The 17,013-nt window shown below is 36.5% G+C and overlaps 1 protein-coding gene across 5 annotated transcripts in view; it reads left to right on the plus strand.

Moving 5' to 3' along the window:
* The window catches only part of LCP1 (lymphocyte cytosolic protein 1), a 103,914-nt gene that overhangs the window by 58,506 nt on the left and 28,395 nt on the right, over positions 1-17,013 (plus strand). For 4 of the 5 annotated variants that reach the window (XM_056794873.1, XM_007495439.3, XM_007495438.3 and 1 more), the window contains 4 exons: positions 9,750-9,836; positions 10,814-10,977; positions 11,692-11,821; positions 12,326-12,458. In XM_056794873.1, coding sequence (XP_056650851.1) covers positions 9,773-9,836; positions 10,814-10,977; positions 11,692-11,821; positions 12,326-12,458 — 491 coding nt within the window. In that variant the 5' untranslated portion in view covers positions 9,750-9,772. Of the gene's footprint in view, positions 1-4,520; positions 4,675-9,749; positions 9,837-10,813; positions 10,978-11,691; positions 11,822-12,325; positions 12,459-17,013 lie in introns of those variants that run through there. The other variant, XM_016421938.2, reaches the window with a different exon arrangement.

Consider the following 17,013-nt stretch of genomic DNA (forward strand, 5'->3'; position numbering starts at 1 on the left):
ATTAATTTTTAAAAAGAAGGATCCATAGTGAGGTGAGCCCTTATGTCTAATCTCACCCCTATTTAATATTGGGCAATTTTAGGGACAGAGTACTCAACCAGGATTGGAAAGGGCATGTTCACCCATCATCTCTGTTTTCAGTGTCATCCCAGTCTCTCTAGGTTTGTCCTCAAGGTGGGTGTTTATTTTTTAAATTAATTTGTTTTTCATTAATTTATTAAAATTTAACATTTTATTCAATATTTAATTAAATTGTTTTTTGGGTCACCTACATTCTCCAATGTATCCCTCCCTTTACCCACTCTTGAGAGTTATTCCTTATAAGAGAAAAAAAAAGGGGAAAAAGCTGAAAAGGTTTAACAAAATTAACATAACAAAATTAACAAAAATATAACAACATATTAAAAAGTATTGTTTTTCTGTAATATTCCATATCCATAATTCTCCTCTACTAAGAAGGAAGGTACCCTCTTAGCTTCTTTGAGGCCAGTGTTGGTCATTAAAATTTCATAGCATTTATTTTTAGTTATTTTATTGTTATTTCTATTTACACAGCTGTAGTCATTGTGTATATTATTTTCCTGATTCAGTTTCATTACATTAGTATCAATAAATCTACCCATGATAAATATTTGCCATATTTATCTTTTATTACAGAATGTAATATTCCATTCTATTCCTATGCCACAACTTGTTTAGTCGTTCTATTGATGGGCATATATTTTGTTTCCAAGTTCTTTGCTCCTATAAAAAAGTAGTGGTAGGGTTCAAATCTGGCCTCAGTGACTTCCTAGCTGTGTGACTGTGGGCAAGTCAATTAACCTCTATTTTCTATCCTTAATTGCTCTTCTTTCATGGAACACTCTATTGATCTTAAGGTAGAAGGATAAAGATTTTTTTTAAGTACTTCTATAAATAGAGTGTTTTGGTGTGTTTCATTGACCTTCTTGGGGCATTAGAATCTCTGGGTCAAAAGAGATAAATTTTTTTAGTCTTTTTATAAAATTACTAATTGCTTTCCAAAGTGGTTGGACACAGCTCTAAAATCTGTGCATTAATATGTTTGTCTTCCTACAACCCCTCCAACACTGACCATTCCTGTCTTTTATCATCTTGATCAATTTGCTCAGTTGTTGTGGTATATTTCTCTCTTCTAAATATTCATTATTGTCAGTGTTTTTAGAAATACTACTGAGTAAAACTCTTTATATTTCCAAATTATGTCACTTTATAGTAACTTTATTATTTAACATTTTTTATCTTGGTTTTTTAAAACCTTGTGGATTTTCATATTTTGCTAAGAAATGTAACAAATCAATAAATATTTATTAAGTACCTACTATGTTCCAGGCAAAGTTTCTACACTGAAGTCTATCTATAAACATTTATCAAGAACCTACTCTGTGCCAGTAATTGTGCTAAGCACTGGGGACACAAGTAATGTGTTCTTAAAAGCTATGTATGATAGCAGAGCACAAGCTAGTTTCTTGAGAATATAGGAATAAGCATTTTTAACCTTTGAGGACCTTAGAAATCCTCCTCTGATTTAAGCCCCTGGTTAAGTGAATTCCCCAAGTTCCCACCATCTAGAAAGGCTTTGAGTATAGGCCCAAACAACTGACATAAATCACATTTCTAGAGTGCTTTAAAATTTGCAAGCATTTTGTGTAAGATAACTGTATCTAAATATCATTTTAGTCAAATGAGGGGAAATTCATTACCAAATGAATTGTTGAGCATTGAATGATTTTGAGAGGATCCTAAAGGAGTTTGTGAAACCATCTACTAAGGAATGAAGAATTTGAAATGTGTTTTAGTGGAGTTCATCCGACTGAACTCATTTCTTTCCCAAATTGCCCTTCCTTCTAATTTCACTGTTCTCCCATTCACCCCACAAAGAAATTTAGGTGTCGCTCTTAATTCTTCACACTTTCTTATCTCCAAAATCCAATCAGTTGCCAAAGCCTATTGATTTTATTTTTGCAACATCTTTCATATATTTTCTCTTCTCTTCTTTGACATTGCTGCCATTTTGGTACAAGCACATCATGCCTGGACTGTTTTAGTAATCTACTGATTGGACTCCCTGCCACAAGGCTGTCCCCAATCCAATCCATCCTCCAATTAGTTGCCAAAATGATATTCCTAAAACCATCTGAACATGTCATCCCTCCATGCAATAAACTCCAGTGGCTCCCTAGAACCTCTAGTATCAAATATAAAATGCCCTTTACAACCTTCTCCCTAAGTTTTCCAGTTTTCTTACACCTTACTTCTCCATGTATTCTATGAGCCACTGACAATGGCCTCTGTGCTGTTCCCCCCCCCCAAAAAAAAGCACAACATCTGTCCATGGGCTGGCCCCCATTCCTGGAATTCTCTCCCTCTTCACCCCCATCTCCTGACTTCCTTATCTGTTTGCAAGTTCCAGCTAGAATCTCACCTTCTTACTTTCAACTAGTGATAACACTACTGGCTTTGTGTAAGAAAAATCTTTTGTACAATCTTTATATATACATCTAAGCAGTATAAATGGAATTTGTACAATCTTTATATATACATCTAAGCAGTATAAATGGAAGCTTCTGCCTTTCCAAAAATAAATAAATAAATAAAATCTCACCTTCTATATGAAGCCTTATTTGGTTCACCTAAATATTAGTTCCTGCCTTCTATGATCATCTACCATTTATTTTATTTATATCTTCTTTATACATAATTGTTTACATGCTATCTCTCCCAGCAGATTGTGAGCTTGAGAGCAGGGACTGGGTGTGTTTGTTTTGAAAAACAATTTTGCCTTTTGTTGTATCTTCAACATTTAGCAAAGCTCTTGGCACATAGTAGGTACTCAATACTCATTTACTTGACTTGACCACTGAAGTCTTTCTATTAAATTTTCTTGCAGTCACTCTCTTTAGTTATTCTAGGCATATTATTACCAACTTATAGAAAATAAAGTTTACATTTTTATAATTACCTATGACATAACTTCCTCATTCCCATAAAAGAACTCCTTAAAACAGTTACCAATTTTAGAATTCAGGGAATTAGAGATATCAGATATCTTTCTTGTAAGCCCTGCTTCTCATAACTTTTCTTTCTTTTACTAATGTGGCAAATCCCACATGTGTTGATCTTTAGCCTGAAAGCCCATTAATTTAGGCTATCTTAATTGCATCATAGAATTATAGATTCCTAGAGCTATAAAATGAATGGATAAACTTTATTACTCGTTGCTATTTTTTGAGTTAATATTTTTAAAACTTTTTAAAACTATTTTTTTAAAGTTGGTCTATATAGTATCATCATTGTGCTTACCTGGAAAAGTGGGTTCTTTTCAATTCACTCAAAACACAGGATATGATAATGTCATTAAGACCAAAAAGTTTAGCCTATGAAATGTTCAAACAGATTATGATGTGAAATTCAAAAGAATAGCAAAGAGGGTTTCAAGGCATTTGAAGCACTGAAACAGGAGCTGATGCAATGGGTTCCCTTTGGATCAATGTAGTGTCTTCAGCTCTGACCTGTGGCTACAAGTCTTAGAATATCATCGCTATCAATTTAATCAAATAACATTTGCACACAAGTACAGTCAAGACTGATTTAGATAAGTGATTTGAGATTTTTGTCCTTAGAATTTATCCTATGGGCAAGGTTTCAGAAGTTTGGTTCCAAACTTCCCCACTAATTTGTTGCAGATCTTTAAAATGTCTCCTGGCCAGAACATGGTTAGAAACCTCTTTCATAAAAATGAAGAGACAATGCAGAAGCAACAGTCTAGAGCTGAAGAAAACAGAACCTGTTTTCATCAGCTCCTCTTTTAGTGCTCCAGATGCCTTGAACCCTCTTTACTATTCTTTTAAATTTCTTCATAATTTGCTTGATTACCTCGTGTGCTAAACTTTTTTATCTTAATGACATTATCATACCCTGTGCTTTAAAAGAAGAGTGAATTGAAAAGAGCCCATGTCTCCAGGTAAGCACAATGATGATGCTATGTATAGTGCCTAATATTTACTTGTAGCCCTACCAATGCATTTCTTAGAGATGAAGTCAGCTAAAGATATTCAATCTAATTTCTTCCTCTTCCTATTTTTCTGCTTCTGGAAAACTATGTCATTTGCACATTCAGTTTATTTAAATGAGAGATGCCCTTCTCTTTTATGAAGCTTAATGGCTTATTTAATGGTAAATCCAATTCTTAACTTGCTTACTCAGCAGTAGGTCCATTTATAAACCCAAGTCTAGCATTTCCTTGAGATGTGGAGCCTATACAAGCCACTTCTTCCTAAGCCTCAGTTTCTCTGTCTGTAAATTAAGGTGGGTTGAAGATGGTGAACTAAATGATCCCATGTTCAGTGATTCTTTTCTCATCCTGCTGATTAGAAGCTACTGTCCTAGGATATTATATTTTTATTTGGGTTTCGTCAAGGTGGAATAATATTCTTAACCGAGGCTTATGTTAAATTATTCATTCCTCTCTTGAACAGATTTCTACTCATTTCCGTATTCTTTTCACCTTCGTGTCCATGAAGTTGATGGCTTTCTTAAGTTCAAATTCCATTTCATTACCTCATTTGATCGTGTTGAGCTAAATCTTGAAGGAAGTGAGTCATTCTAAGGTTTGGGGATGAGAAGAGAGTGCATTCCAGCCTGGACAGAGCCCATGTAAGGTGGTGGAAATGGAAAATGCTATGTTGAATTGAGGGAGCAGCTAATAACCTTGTTTAACCAGTATGCTGAGTCTCAAGGGAAATAGCATGAAATAAGATTGAAAAAGTAAGCAGGTATTGGGTTGCAGAGGCCTTTAAATACCGCCTTGTAGAACCCCTAAAGATTTTTATTTAGGGGAGTAATATGATAAGACCTGTGTTTTGGGGAAGATGGTTTTTTCATGGATGAAGAATGCACTGGAGAGGGAAGATTTGGCATCAGGGAGACCAGTTATCCCCCAGTGATGATAGCATAATGGTTATTCCTGTGAACAGAATAGAGACGAGATGGAGAGAGAGAATCAATATTTGTCAACTTCTTGGATATCATGGCTGAGGGAGAGGTAAGAGTTAAGTAACTGAGATTTCAAAAGTAGGTGTTTAGAAGGATGTGACCTTTAACAAAGATGAAAATATGGAGAAGTAATGAACATGGTATGGTTCTAGCTAAGATGTTGGGTTTGACACAGCAGTCCATTTGAACTCTTAACATTCCCCTCCAAACAACTTTAAACTAACTCCTCAAATTGAATTTTGGAGCAGCAGAGCCAACAAAAGGTCAGGGTGAGACATTTTTCTAGTCTAAAAATTCTCAGGAAGTCAGCAAGAGAAGTCTGGGACGCCAGGTGGAGGCAAGAGGAGTAGCAACAGCTTTGGAAGCTCTTGGCCCAGAGACTATAAGGAGGTTAGATAACTGGTAAGAGATTATGGGGTACTCTTTGCTGGTACTGGGTATAACTGGTGCCAACTGGAGACTCTACTGCCTATATACAGTTCTGGGTCACAGCTCCAGGGCAGAGAGGAGCACTGGTGGTTGGTCACAAGGATTAAGAAATTTAAATTAAGAATAGCGTTTGCTAGCATTTGCAGGAACAGGAAAACAGGACACCTGGTTACAGTTGTAAGCTAAGAGAAGCCTTAGTGCTTGAGGCTGCAAGGGACCAGGGACTATTGGGTAAAGACCAAAGTGTAAACCAGGAGAGCAGGGACCATACCTCTCCCAGAAAAATACCTTCATGGAAGCACCAAAAACTTATGGATCCCCAGAACTAGCTCTTTTTTTTTTCACTAACATAGCAAAGATGATTTATTAAGTCCCTGGAAGCGACATAACTAGCTCTTAAAACAGCAGCATCAAAAAGCCTGAAACTTGAGACAGTGCCTCCCCAACCCCAAGGGAGCCAAAACAAACCTAACCTTAATATAAATTTCAGAAGTCAAGAAATCAGCTAGATAAATGAGCAAACAACAATAAAAAAAGGAAGTTAACCATAAAAAGCTATTACAGTGGCAGAAAAGACCAAGAGATAAAATCAGAAGACAATATAATCTACCCAGTAAAGTTGAGTATAACCTTTGGGGAGAAAATGAGTATTTAATGGAATAAAGGATTTTTAAGCATTCCTGATGAAAAGTCCAAATCTGAATAGAAAATTTGGCATTCAAACGCAAGACTCAAGAGAGGCATAAAAAGGTAAACATGAAAGAGTAATAATAAGAGACTATAAAGTTAAACTGTTTATATTCCTATATGGGAAGATTATATATATATATGTAACTCCTAAGAATTTTATCATCATTAGTGCAATTGAAAGGAATTTACATAAACTGAAGAAATAGGTGTGAGTTGGTTATGTTGAGATGATCCACAGAAATATAAAGGGTGAGGAAGAGGGATGTATTAGGAGAAGGGGGAAAGGAGTGGTGTAATGGTGAAATTTTTCTTACTTAAAAAGGCAAGGAAGAGCTTTTACAGAGAAGTAGGAAATGGGAGAGGAGAGTCAGGCAATGCTTGAACTTCACTCTCATCAGAGTTGGTTCAAAGAGGGAAGAATATATAAAAACACTCAGATGTGTATAAAAATCTAATTTATCCAATAGGGAAATTAGAGGGGAGGAGTATAAAAAAAGGGAAGATGACGATAAAAGAAAGGACAGATTAAAGGAGGCAGAGGATAGAAGCAAAATAGACTTTTTGAGGAAAAGACAGGATATAAAAAGAGAGAGGTGGAAAAGAGAAGAAAATAGCATGGAGGGAAGTTGTGAGAGAGGGGTAAATAGTGGTTCTCACCCAAAAAATTGCAGCTCAGACCCTTTCATCTTAAGGTATGAAAGTATTTAATCAAGGATATTACATGTAGTATAGCCAGGGCAATAGAAAAAAAAACAAAGTAGGGATTTCAAGTTGCTAGATTTATTGTGGATTGGGGTATTGCCCTCCTCCCATCCTTGAAATTTTCCTCCTTCCCTCAGATTATTCCTCCCATGGGAATTCCAGGAGAAAGGACTGAGGACCTTTCTCAGAGACCTCCAGTGTATATGTGTGATATTCCCTCCTGTTTCCTATTTGTCCGACTTTTGAAGTTGTTTGGGTGCTTAGGTGTCATTTCTCAGCTTTGCAAACTCTTTCCAAAGAAGAAAAAGTCATAACATCCTTCATATTAGCTCACATGCTCCCAATCCATTCAGGCTTGGAATGTCAGACAAACCCTTATTAACCGAGAGGAAGGCCGCAGGATTGGCAATATCTGCTAACTAGTAAAAAGCATTAGACCTCAAGACACCTTTTTTAAAAAGGGATTTCAAAGCATTATTAAAAGCACCATTTCTCATAATCATATCACATAACTGTGGATGGGAATAGGATGAGCTCACCCATAAAATAGAAGTTGATTGCAGAATGGATACCAACAATATGTTGTTTACAAGAGACACACTTTTAACAGAAAGACACAGTTAAAGGGCTGAAGCAGAATCTATCATGCTTCAGCTAAAGTAAAAAAAAAAAACAGTGGGAGCAATCATGATCTCAGTCAAAGACAAAGCCAAAAAAAAAAGCCCTTATTAAAAGAAATAATCAGGGAAACTACCATAGACAATGAAGTAATATCAAAAATTTCTATAATGACTTTAATAAAAGCCTCATTTCTCAACTATATAATAAGTATAGAACTAATCAAAGTTATTCTGAAAGTAGCCATTCCCCAGTTGATAAATGATAAAAGGAAATGAGCAGATAGTTTTCAGAAGAAAAAAATCAATTCTGTCAGTCATTTTTCAGTTGTGTCCTATTCTTTATGACCACATTAGAGATTTTCTTGGTAAAGATCCTGGAGTGGTTTGCCATTTTCTTCTACAGCTCAATTTATAGATGAAGAAACTGAGGCAACAGAATTAACTAACTTGTCCAGGGTCACACAGCTAATAAGTGCCTGAAGGCGCTGAACTCAGGAAGATGAGTCTTCCTGACTCTAGGCCATCACCGTGTCCACTGTGCCACCTAGCAGCCAAAAAAAAGCTATAGTGATGAAAAAAAAAGCTCTAAATCATTATTGATTAGAGAAAAGCAAATAAAAACAACTCTGAAGTACCACTTCACATTTATCAGAAATGAATCCTCCAGAGACAAAACTGATGAACTTAGAATGCAAATTGAAATATAATTTTATGGCTTTCTATTTTTTAAAAAATGACTAATATGGAAATATGTTTTGCATAGTTTCACATGTATAATTGACATTGTTTGCCTTCTCAGTGGGTAGGGGAGGAGTAGAAGGAAGGGTGAGAATTTGGAATTCAAAATACAAAAAGAAAAGATGTTTTAAATAATTTTTTTAAGAGCAAGAGAAAAAAGTCATGCATATGTTAGACACTTAAATGTTTAAATAATCAAATGAGGTATATAATGTTTACTAAATGTTCATACTTTTACCATAGCCTTCCAAAACATAGAGGACTTGCCTTTACCAACTATTCCCTTATATGTAGCCTTTACTCTAAATCAATTGAACTACTTGCCATTTCCCAAATATGCCCACATTCATTTCTGTGCTTTTTTTCACACCATTTCCTATATTTGAACTTCTAACTCCTTCTGTTGAAATCCTACCCATCCTTCAAGATCCACCTCAAATGCCCTCCCTTCTGTGAAATTCCCATCTTTAAACCATTCATATTTGGGAAGCAGTCCCTGAATCCCCCATCTCTTCCCATTTAGTCCTTCAGCTACAAGTGATCTCTCCCTTTTAACTCTGATGATATTTTGTCTTAGGGTACTATTCACATATTATCTTTTATTAATTCATTGTTTACATGCTTTATATCCTTTATTATAATACATCTTAAGACAGGAACCGTGTTTTAATCTTCTTTGCATCTCTTTGTGTCCTGCAGTGGCTCAAGGACTCTTAAATGAATGTGTCTTGTAGAGCAGAGGTTTCAAAACTTTGGAAGTTATACATTCATAATATTTAAAAGGAAAATATCCAGAGTTTACTGATCAAGTGGTCAAGTCTAAGTGACATATTTGGGGTATATCTAGATAAATGGGCTATAGATGGATAAATGTGCATCATGAACTCCCAACTTTAATCTCCTTTAGGATGCAGAATAGTATATGTGTAAATGTAATACATGCACCTACATATTACATGGTAATGAAACAATACAGAATATTTTATAGATAACAATCCCATTTTAAGTGTCTAAAACAATAATTATTTTAGCAAATAAGTAAATATAAGTCTGGGTATGGACATTCTAAGTCTATGGCACCCTTCTTTTATTTTCTTTTTATGTTGTGTCATATCTGGGTAACAGTAAAACAAAGTGATAAAATTGCTGCCTATGTGAGGCCACACTTTCACTGTTCCTTTTCTGGTATTGTCATCAATTGCATTTAGCATCAATTGTGATGCTAGAGGGCGAAAATGAGAAATGAGAGTATAGTTTGTAGACAGAAGAGAAAAAAAGCAGCCCAGGAATAACATTTCATTTTCTCCCTCCTCCCTAAAGGTAGACTTAATAGAACATAGGTTGGGCAAGGGAGGTTTCAGGTGAAATTAAACACTTATCCTAGGGATGTGATGACAGTTTCCATTGTTAAACCAAATGCCTTATAAAATCTGAAAGGTTCCAATGTGAAGATGAAGGTGGAACATAATGCTTCATAAATGATCAGATATATCCTTTGACATATATATATAATATGTTTTAAATATTCTCATGTAATAAATATTAATTTTTTTATAGATTGATTACTCAAAGCAATAAAAATGGCCAGAGGATCAGTATCCGAGGAAGAAATGGCAGACCTCAGAGAAGCTTTCTCTAAAGTTGGTGAGTAGAACTGGTACAGAAAACATTTTAGGGTCTAATATTGCATAGTAATTTTCTAGCGCAGTTTCATCGAAAACCATGAAACATGGGCACACTAGAAGAGTACAGGGAAAAAAACCAAAACATAAGAAACTATTAGGAGGGGCTAAAGGTGCCAGTTCTCAAGAAGAGATTACATTCAATATCTGTCTCCCTTCTCCTTGGTCTAAATTAATCCTTGCTCTTCCCATCTCCATTTCAAGCCTGGGAAATCTCCCAGCTCCTAGTTCAGACCCTCCTTGTTGTTGTTTCTCCTGATTTTCTTTTACTGACATCTATTCGCTTTACCCTATTTTCCCACTACCCAATCATTCTGTATCCCATTCTGCTTTTTTTTAAAAGTCCCCTTTGGTTGACTCTTTTCTTCTTAGTTCTAGATTTCTTCTGCCTTTCTGACCAGAATCCCTACCTCTGACTCTTAGAGTATCAACTTCTTCACCCTGGAACTTGAGTCTATTTTCCCCTCATCTCCCTGAAGTGTCTAGCTTGGTACCTTCAGAATTCTGAGTGACTGTATGATGTACCTTTTCAGTGATAAGCTATGGTGTTTTGTTGGGCTTCAGGCCTTTTTATTATTGCAGATCCTAGGGTGATTATCTCCAGTGCCCTGTGACTCCCCATTTCCCATGCATCCTTTTTTTTCTGACCCACTGAATATTGTTTGGTTTAAATTTGGGAAGGTGGCATGATGTAAGACAGCATGGTGTGTTGGAAAGAGCTCCAGTTTTGGCATCAGAAGACCTGAGACAGATGGCTAGCATTACACACTTTTTTAGCTATGCAATTTTGGGCATGTCAATGGGGGAAAAGTAATAATTGCCTACCCAACCCTCATAGGATCATTGTAAGGCCCAGTAAGATAATGTGTGTAAAGTACATGAAAATTATAATGGACCACCACTACAAATACTAACATGTTTATTACTTCTCATTTATAGATACAGATGGCAATGGGTACATCAGCTGCAATGAACTAAATGACTTGTTCAAAGCAGCTTGCTTGCCCTTGCCTGGTTACAGAATAAGAGAAATCACAGAGAAGTTGATGGCAACTGGAGATCTAAACCATGATGGCCGGATCAGCTTTGATGAGTTTATCTCAGTGAGTATGATGTTACTTTGGAAAATATAAGATGGGGGATGGCTTTTTCAAAATAGAACTTGTAGGGGCAGCTAGATGGCTCCATAGATTGAGAGCCAGGCTTAGAGATGGGAGATCCTGGGTTCAAATTTGGCCTCAGACACTTCCCAGCTGTGTGACCCTGGGCAAGTCACTTAACTCCCATTGCCTAGTCCTTACACTCTTCTGCCTTGGAACCAATACATAGTATGGATTCAAATTCAGAAGGAAAGGGTTTAAAAAAAAAGAACTTGTAATACTCTGATATCTCAAGGAGCAGTAAGTTCATTAGTTCAGAAACTCCCTTAATTGAGACATTCATCTCCACCTTATTAGTGAGTCTTCATGGCTTGTTGTGGTTAAAGAAGTTCAGAAGATTAGTGCCTGATTTTCCTGGTAATGAACCTTTCTGTCACTTAGCTAGAGTGATCTTTGAATGATGGGATCTTTCCCTGGCTCAAAGATGAACCTTCCCAGCTTGAAAAAAACTACCAAGGCTTATGCTCCATTTGGTAGTGCCTTCAAAACCCCAGGATCACCTCATACCACCATAAGCCAGGAGAATTGGGCTTTCATGGGGAGTTTTGAGTACATGACCAGAACAAATATGGTTCTCATTCTACAGCAATACTCTCTTCTTTTCCCAAAGTTTCTGGCTACATCTTGTACTTCTTTAAAAGTATACTGTTTTCACAGGTATTTCATGGGTTAAAAAGCACAGAAGTTGCCAAGACCTTCAGAAAAGCCATTAATAAGAAAGAAGGGATTTGTGCTATCGGTGGTACCTCAGAACAATCCAGTGTTGGGACACAGCATTCCTATTCAGGTAAATTTGTAATGCTTACTAACAGAAGAGAAAGATGACATCACTAATATCCATTTTACCTCCAAATCCCCCATGCATTAGCTTATTTGGGGAATGATTAGAAAGAAGCACAGAGACTTTGAGTGGCTTACCCATAACCACATAGCACTCAAGGAAAGAAGACTAGATGCAGAGTCCCTAAGATTCATCCTATAAGCATTAGACCATATTTCTTCTCCTGTGCCAGAAGCAATATTTATTTCCTCTCACTAAATGTTCTTATTGAATATCTCTGTCTGCCTTCAAGTCTATTTCCAGAGTGTATTGTGACTTTGGGTAAACAGAGACACTATGGCTGTTTACAAAAGGAACCAAGCGTTTTAGAAGGTAGTGGGCTGGGAGGGACGGACCAGATGACCTTACGGAGTTTGTTCCAACTCTGACATTTTTTTGACCAGAGTGAACATTGTTATTTATATTGGAGTATGGTTGTGCAGATGGATAAATGTAATCATTGACTTGCAGAGGAAGAAAAATATGCCTTTGTTAACTGGATAAACAAAGCCCTGGAAAATGATCCTGATTGTAAGCATGTCCTCCCTATGGATCCAAACACAGATGACCTCTTTACCTCTGTTGGAGATGGCATTGTCCTATGGTAAATAATACTTCCTCATTGGTTTCTAAAATTACCTATCTATCTGTCTATCTATCAATCTATCTTTTTATCCATCTATCTATCTTTTTATCTATCTATCCATATGCATATACACATTCAAATATACAAACACATGTGCATGTATACACATATATAAATGTGTGTATTTACACACATGTAAATACAGAACATGAATATATGCTGTTTTTCATTTCTGGAGTAATTTTGGCACTGTTTTAATCCCATGTATGACAATTTCCCGATAGCACAGTATTCTGCTGATTCCTTTTCCCTAGTCATTGGTTGATAGCTCAAAGAGTACAAACTAATCTTAATAAAAATCTAAAACAAATACAATTAGGAAGGTAAATTCATTGTAAAAAAAGGATATGGTCAGGGGGCAGCTGGGTAGCTCAGTGGATTAAGAGCCATTCCTAGAGATGGGAGGTCCTAGGTTCAAATCTGGCCTCAGCCACTTCCTAGCTGTGTGACCCTGGGCAAGTCACTTGACCCCATTGCCTAGCCCTTACCACTCTTCTGCCTTGGAGCCAATACACAGTATTGACTCCAAGACGGAAGGTAAGGGTTTATAAAAAAATAAAATAAATTTTAAAAAAAGGATATGGTCAATTCCATGGCCAAAATAGAAACTATTTGTAGATAATCTGCTATTTTGTGTCCTCTAAACCTTCCCTATTATTGGAAGTTATAATTGAGAGGAGTCATTGCACATTTCATCTTTTTTTTAACCCCCATCCTTCTGCCTTAGAATTAATACTAAATTCTTGTTCCAAGGTAGAAGGGCTAGACAACTAAGATTAAGTGACTTATCCAGGTTCACTTAGCAAGGCAAAATCTGAGACCAGATCATATTTGAACCCAGGAACTCCTGTCTATTGGTCTGGTTTTCTATCCACTGAGCCACCCAGCTGCCCTTGAATATTGCATTCTTAACCTTGTCATTAGAGTTAAAGAACTCAACTTTGTGGCTAAAATGGGATTTTTGCTTTGTATTACATGGATATATAATACCTAAGTGCATTTAGGGGAACAAATTAATCGAGCAACTCGAGAGAAAGTAAGCATGGGAAGTTTGTCCTAGCACACAATTGACCATTTGCCTGGCATGCTGCTTGGCAAGTCTTTGTTAGAGTTGTTATTACTGCCGTTACAAGACAGTAGTCTAGCTGTAGTCTAGTTTCTCTAGGGCTTATTGGTATAGCTAAGTTCTAATAAGACTCTGAGCCTCCGTGTAAATTCAATTTTAAATTTAAATTTAGGGGGACAATTAGAGTTGAAGAAGAGAAAGGATAAAGCAATCTTGCAGACTCTCCCCACCAACCAGCACCTCTGCCATGTAGTACAGACTGAGATCACTGCCATCAAGTATGAGAGTCTACTTTTGCCTATTCCCATTCATCTGGTCCTGCAGCCATATCTCTACGACTGCTCTATCCCTCGTATTCTTCCTTGGTGGGGTTGAAGTAGCTGTGGAGGTCTCTACTGTGTCGAGCATGTCCAAGAGGCAGAGAAATTTTCATTAAAATCCTTTCCTGGTTTGGCCTCATTAGTGCTTTAGGAAAAGAGTTGGGAATAGAGCTAAAAGCCCAAATGATATAAAGCTGTCAAGATTGCTTTGGGTTATGTGTGGGAGAGAGTATCTGTGTTCATATAAAACTATGTAGGTCTTTCTATAAAAATGGTAGCCTTGGGGTAGTCAGTTAGCTCATGGATAAAGCACCAAGCCTAAAGATGGGAGATCCTGAGTTCAAATGTAGCTTCAGATACTTAATGAGCTGTGTGACTCTGAACAAATGGCTTAACCCCAATTGCCTAGCCCTTACCTCTCTTCTGCCTTGGAACTAATATTTAGTATCAATTCTAAAACAGAAAATATTTTAAAAGGTATCTTTGTCTGTAGTTTATTATAATTTGTTGCTGATAGAAAAATTTTCAAGAACCTCATCCAATCAAAAGAATATTTTTTGCTTTTTAAAAACAAGTATTTGAAAATATTTTTATAGATACAGAAGATTATGTTTTGTAAGCAAACTTCAAGTGTCCAATATGGTGTCTGAAGTTTTCAAATCATGTCACTACTATTTTAATCAATGTATGAAAATGAATCCACAAAATGAATTTATCCAAAGTGAAGTTGATCTAAACCTATTTGTTATATGGGATGTCAGCATTATGATCGTATCCCTTAGAAACACATTCTATATGTTTTATTTTAACTTAATATCACATATTCATTAAGGACATTTTCATTTGTTTGGCTATCATCTTAAATGAAACATCTAAAACTGAATTTATCTTCACCCTTCCCCTGACCCTGGCTTCAATCCAGCGCTCCTTCTTGGCAGGCTGATTTCTATTTCCCAGATGCCCGGGATCAAAGCCCAATCATTTCTTTGACCCTGTCTTTTTGACTTCCATATCCAGTCCACCAATTATCAAGTTCTGTGATTCTTCCTTTGTTTTACACATCTTTTTATTTCTTCTCCTTCTTATTGTTCTATCATAGATCAGTGACTATGGAAACTTAGAGTTGGATGAAGCCTTAGAGAGTATTATCTATGTTAGCTTCTCTCCCTATGCAAGAATCCCATGGTCACACAACCTTAGTGTAGACATTTGCAGTCCTATCCAGAGTGGTGCATTGGAATAAACTTTGAATATAGAGTCAAAGGACATGGGATTGAATCCCTCCTCTGACACTCTCCCTTTGACCTTGGACAGATTTCTTACCTTCTCTGGGCTTTAGTATCCTCATAAGTAAAATGAGAGCTACATTTTGTTGGAACATAAGCTCAAGCCTGTTATCATTTCATATAGGTATCCTTTCAATAATATTCCAACTAATCTCCCTGTCTTCCATCTCTCCTTGTCTTTGGGGATTACCACCAGATTCTCTTTCTTAAAATATCACTTTGACCATGTCACTTTTCCTGGTTAGACTCATTCAATGACTTACCTCTAGAATCAAGATCTAATTCTAGAATTTTTAGATCAGTATTGTAATAGGGAGAGTTTAGTAAGGGATAAATAAGGGTTCAAAACTAAATAGATATGTAAAAATTAACATATTTGTTTATCTAAAGGGGGAAGGGGAAAAAGGAATTAAGGAATAGCTAATTCTTAACCCAAACAGAGATTAAAACCTTTATACCTACTATAATTGTTCTAAATGAAATTCTTAAATTAGTAATTAAGTTTAGGGGTTTTGGTAGGAACAGGGCCAGGGCCAAAGAATCTCACAACACAGGAGTCCTCTTTGATTCAAGCAGTAATTCCAGAAGTAAGTCACCAGCATTGTTGAAATCCTTTTCTCTGTAGCAACAGCAGGCAGGAACAGGCAAAATATCAAGAAAGCCAAAGAAGAGGGAATCACTGACTTTCTGGGTCCACCCCAGAAAATACCAAACAGAAACCCTCTGGGCTTTCCTGACTGCTAGAGGAAAACAGCAGCCTATCCCTCTTTCCAGAGTTCACCAACTGTGTCTAGCAACTGCCTATGTGTTTAGTTCCCCTGCTCTTGAGAGTTCTGTGTGGAATGTTGGTTTGCAAGCTGTCAGCTTGCAAAATCCCTTACTACAGTATTCAAGAACTACCACAGTCTTACTTCAATTTTTCTTTCTATTTTTCCTTTTTTTTAAACCCTTACTTTCTGTAACAACCCTAAGCAGAAGGGCAAGGGTAAGGCAAAGAGATAGGATTTGTCCAGGGTCACACGGCTAGGAAGCACCTGAGGTCAAATTTGAACTCGGGTCTTCTTGACTCCAATCAGTGCTCTTAACCACAGCTGCCTCTATATAATATAATATATAATATAACATAACAATATAACATAGTATAATAAAATATGCTATACTGTATATGGTAGAGCAGAACAGATTAGGATAGGATAGAAATAGAATAATAAATACAAGACCAAGGATATTAAAGAAATTTATTTAACTTGGTATACAGAGTTTGACCCAGACAACCAAAATAGAACTTGGCAATTCCATTAAAGAAGGCTAGGCACTGCCTGCTCAGTGTGTAGTTCTTGGAGAATGCTTAAATCCTTCCATTACTTTCCTCATGAAGCATTAATGCTCCTCTTTTGACCTACACATGAGAGAAGCGGGTTCCCTTTTCTAGACTGAAAACTGATAGAGTAATTCTCTTTACTGGCTTTCTTTATGAAGAATTGACTGATTTAAAAAAAATGACTGAGCAAATGAAGAAGTGTAAGATCTGCCTTGGGCATCCTCAGCATTTGCTGATGTGCTAAGAAAATTCAGAGGTCCAAGCACACATGAGTGAGTATGTGTGTGTGTATACACATGTGCATGTGTGTATACACAAAATGCATTTGTTTCCTCATTCCATGTCCAAAGATGCTGACATATTCAGTTATCCTCCTTCAGGTTTACAAAGCCTAACACCTATTCCGGGTTCACTTAAATTGAGATAACCCTCTTTGATTTCACATTTAAATTCTGGGCAGCACAGACTAGGAAGGAAGAAAGGAACAATCATTTATAGAGCACCTACTATATTCTAGATA

This window comes from Monodelphis domestica, chromosome 4 (assembly GCF_027887165.1).
Source record: "Monodelphis domestica isolate mMonDom1 chromosome 4, mMonDom1.pri, whole genome shotgun sequence".
Classification (NCBI taxonomy): domain Eukaryota; kingdom Metazoa; phylum Chordata; class Mammalia; order Didelphimorphia; family Didelphidae; genus Monodelphis; species Monodelphis domestica.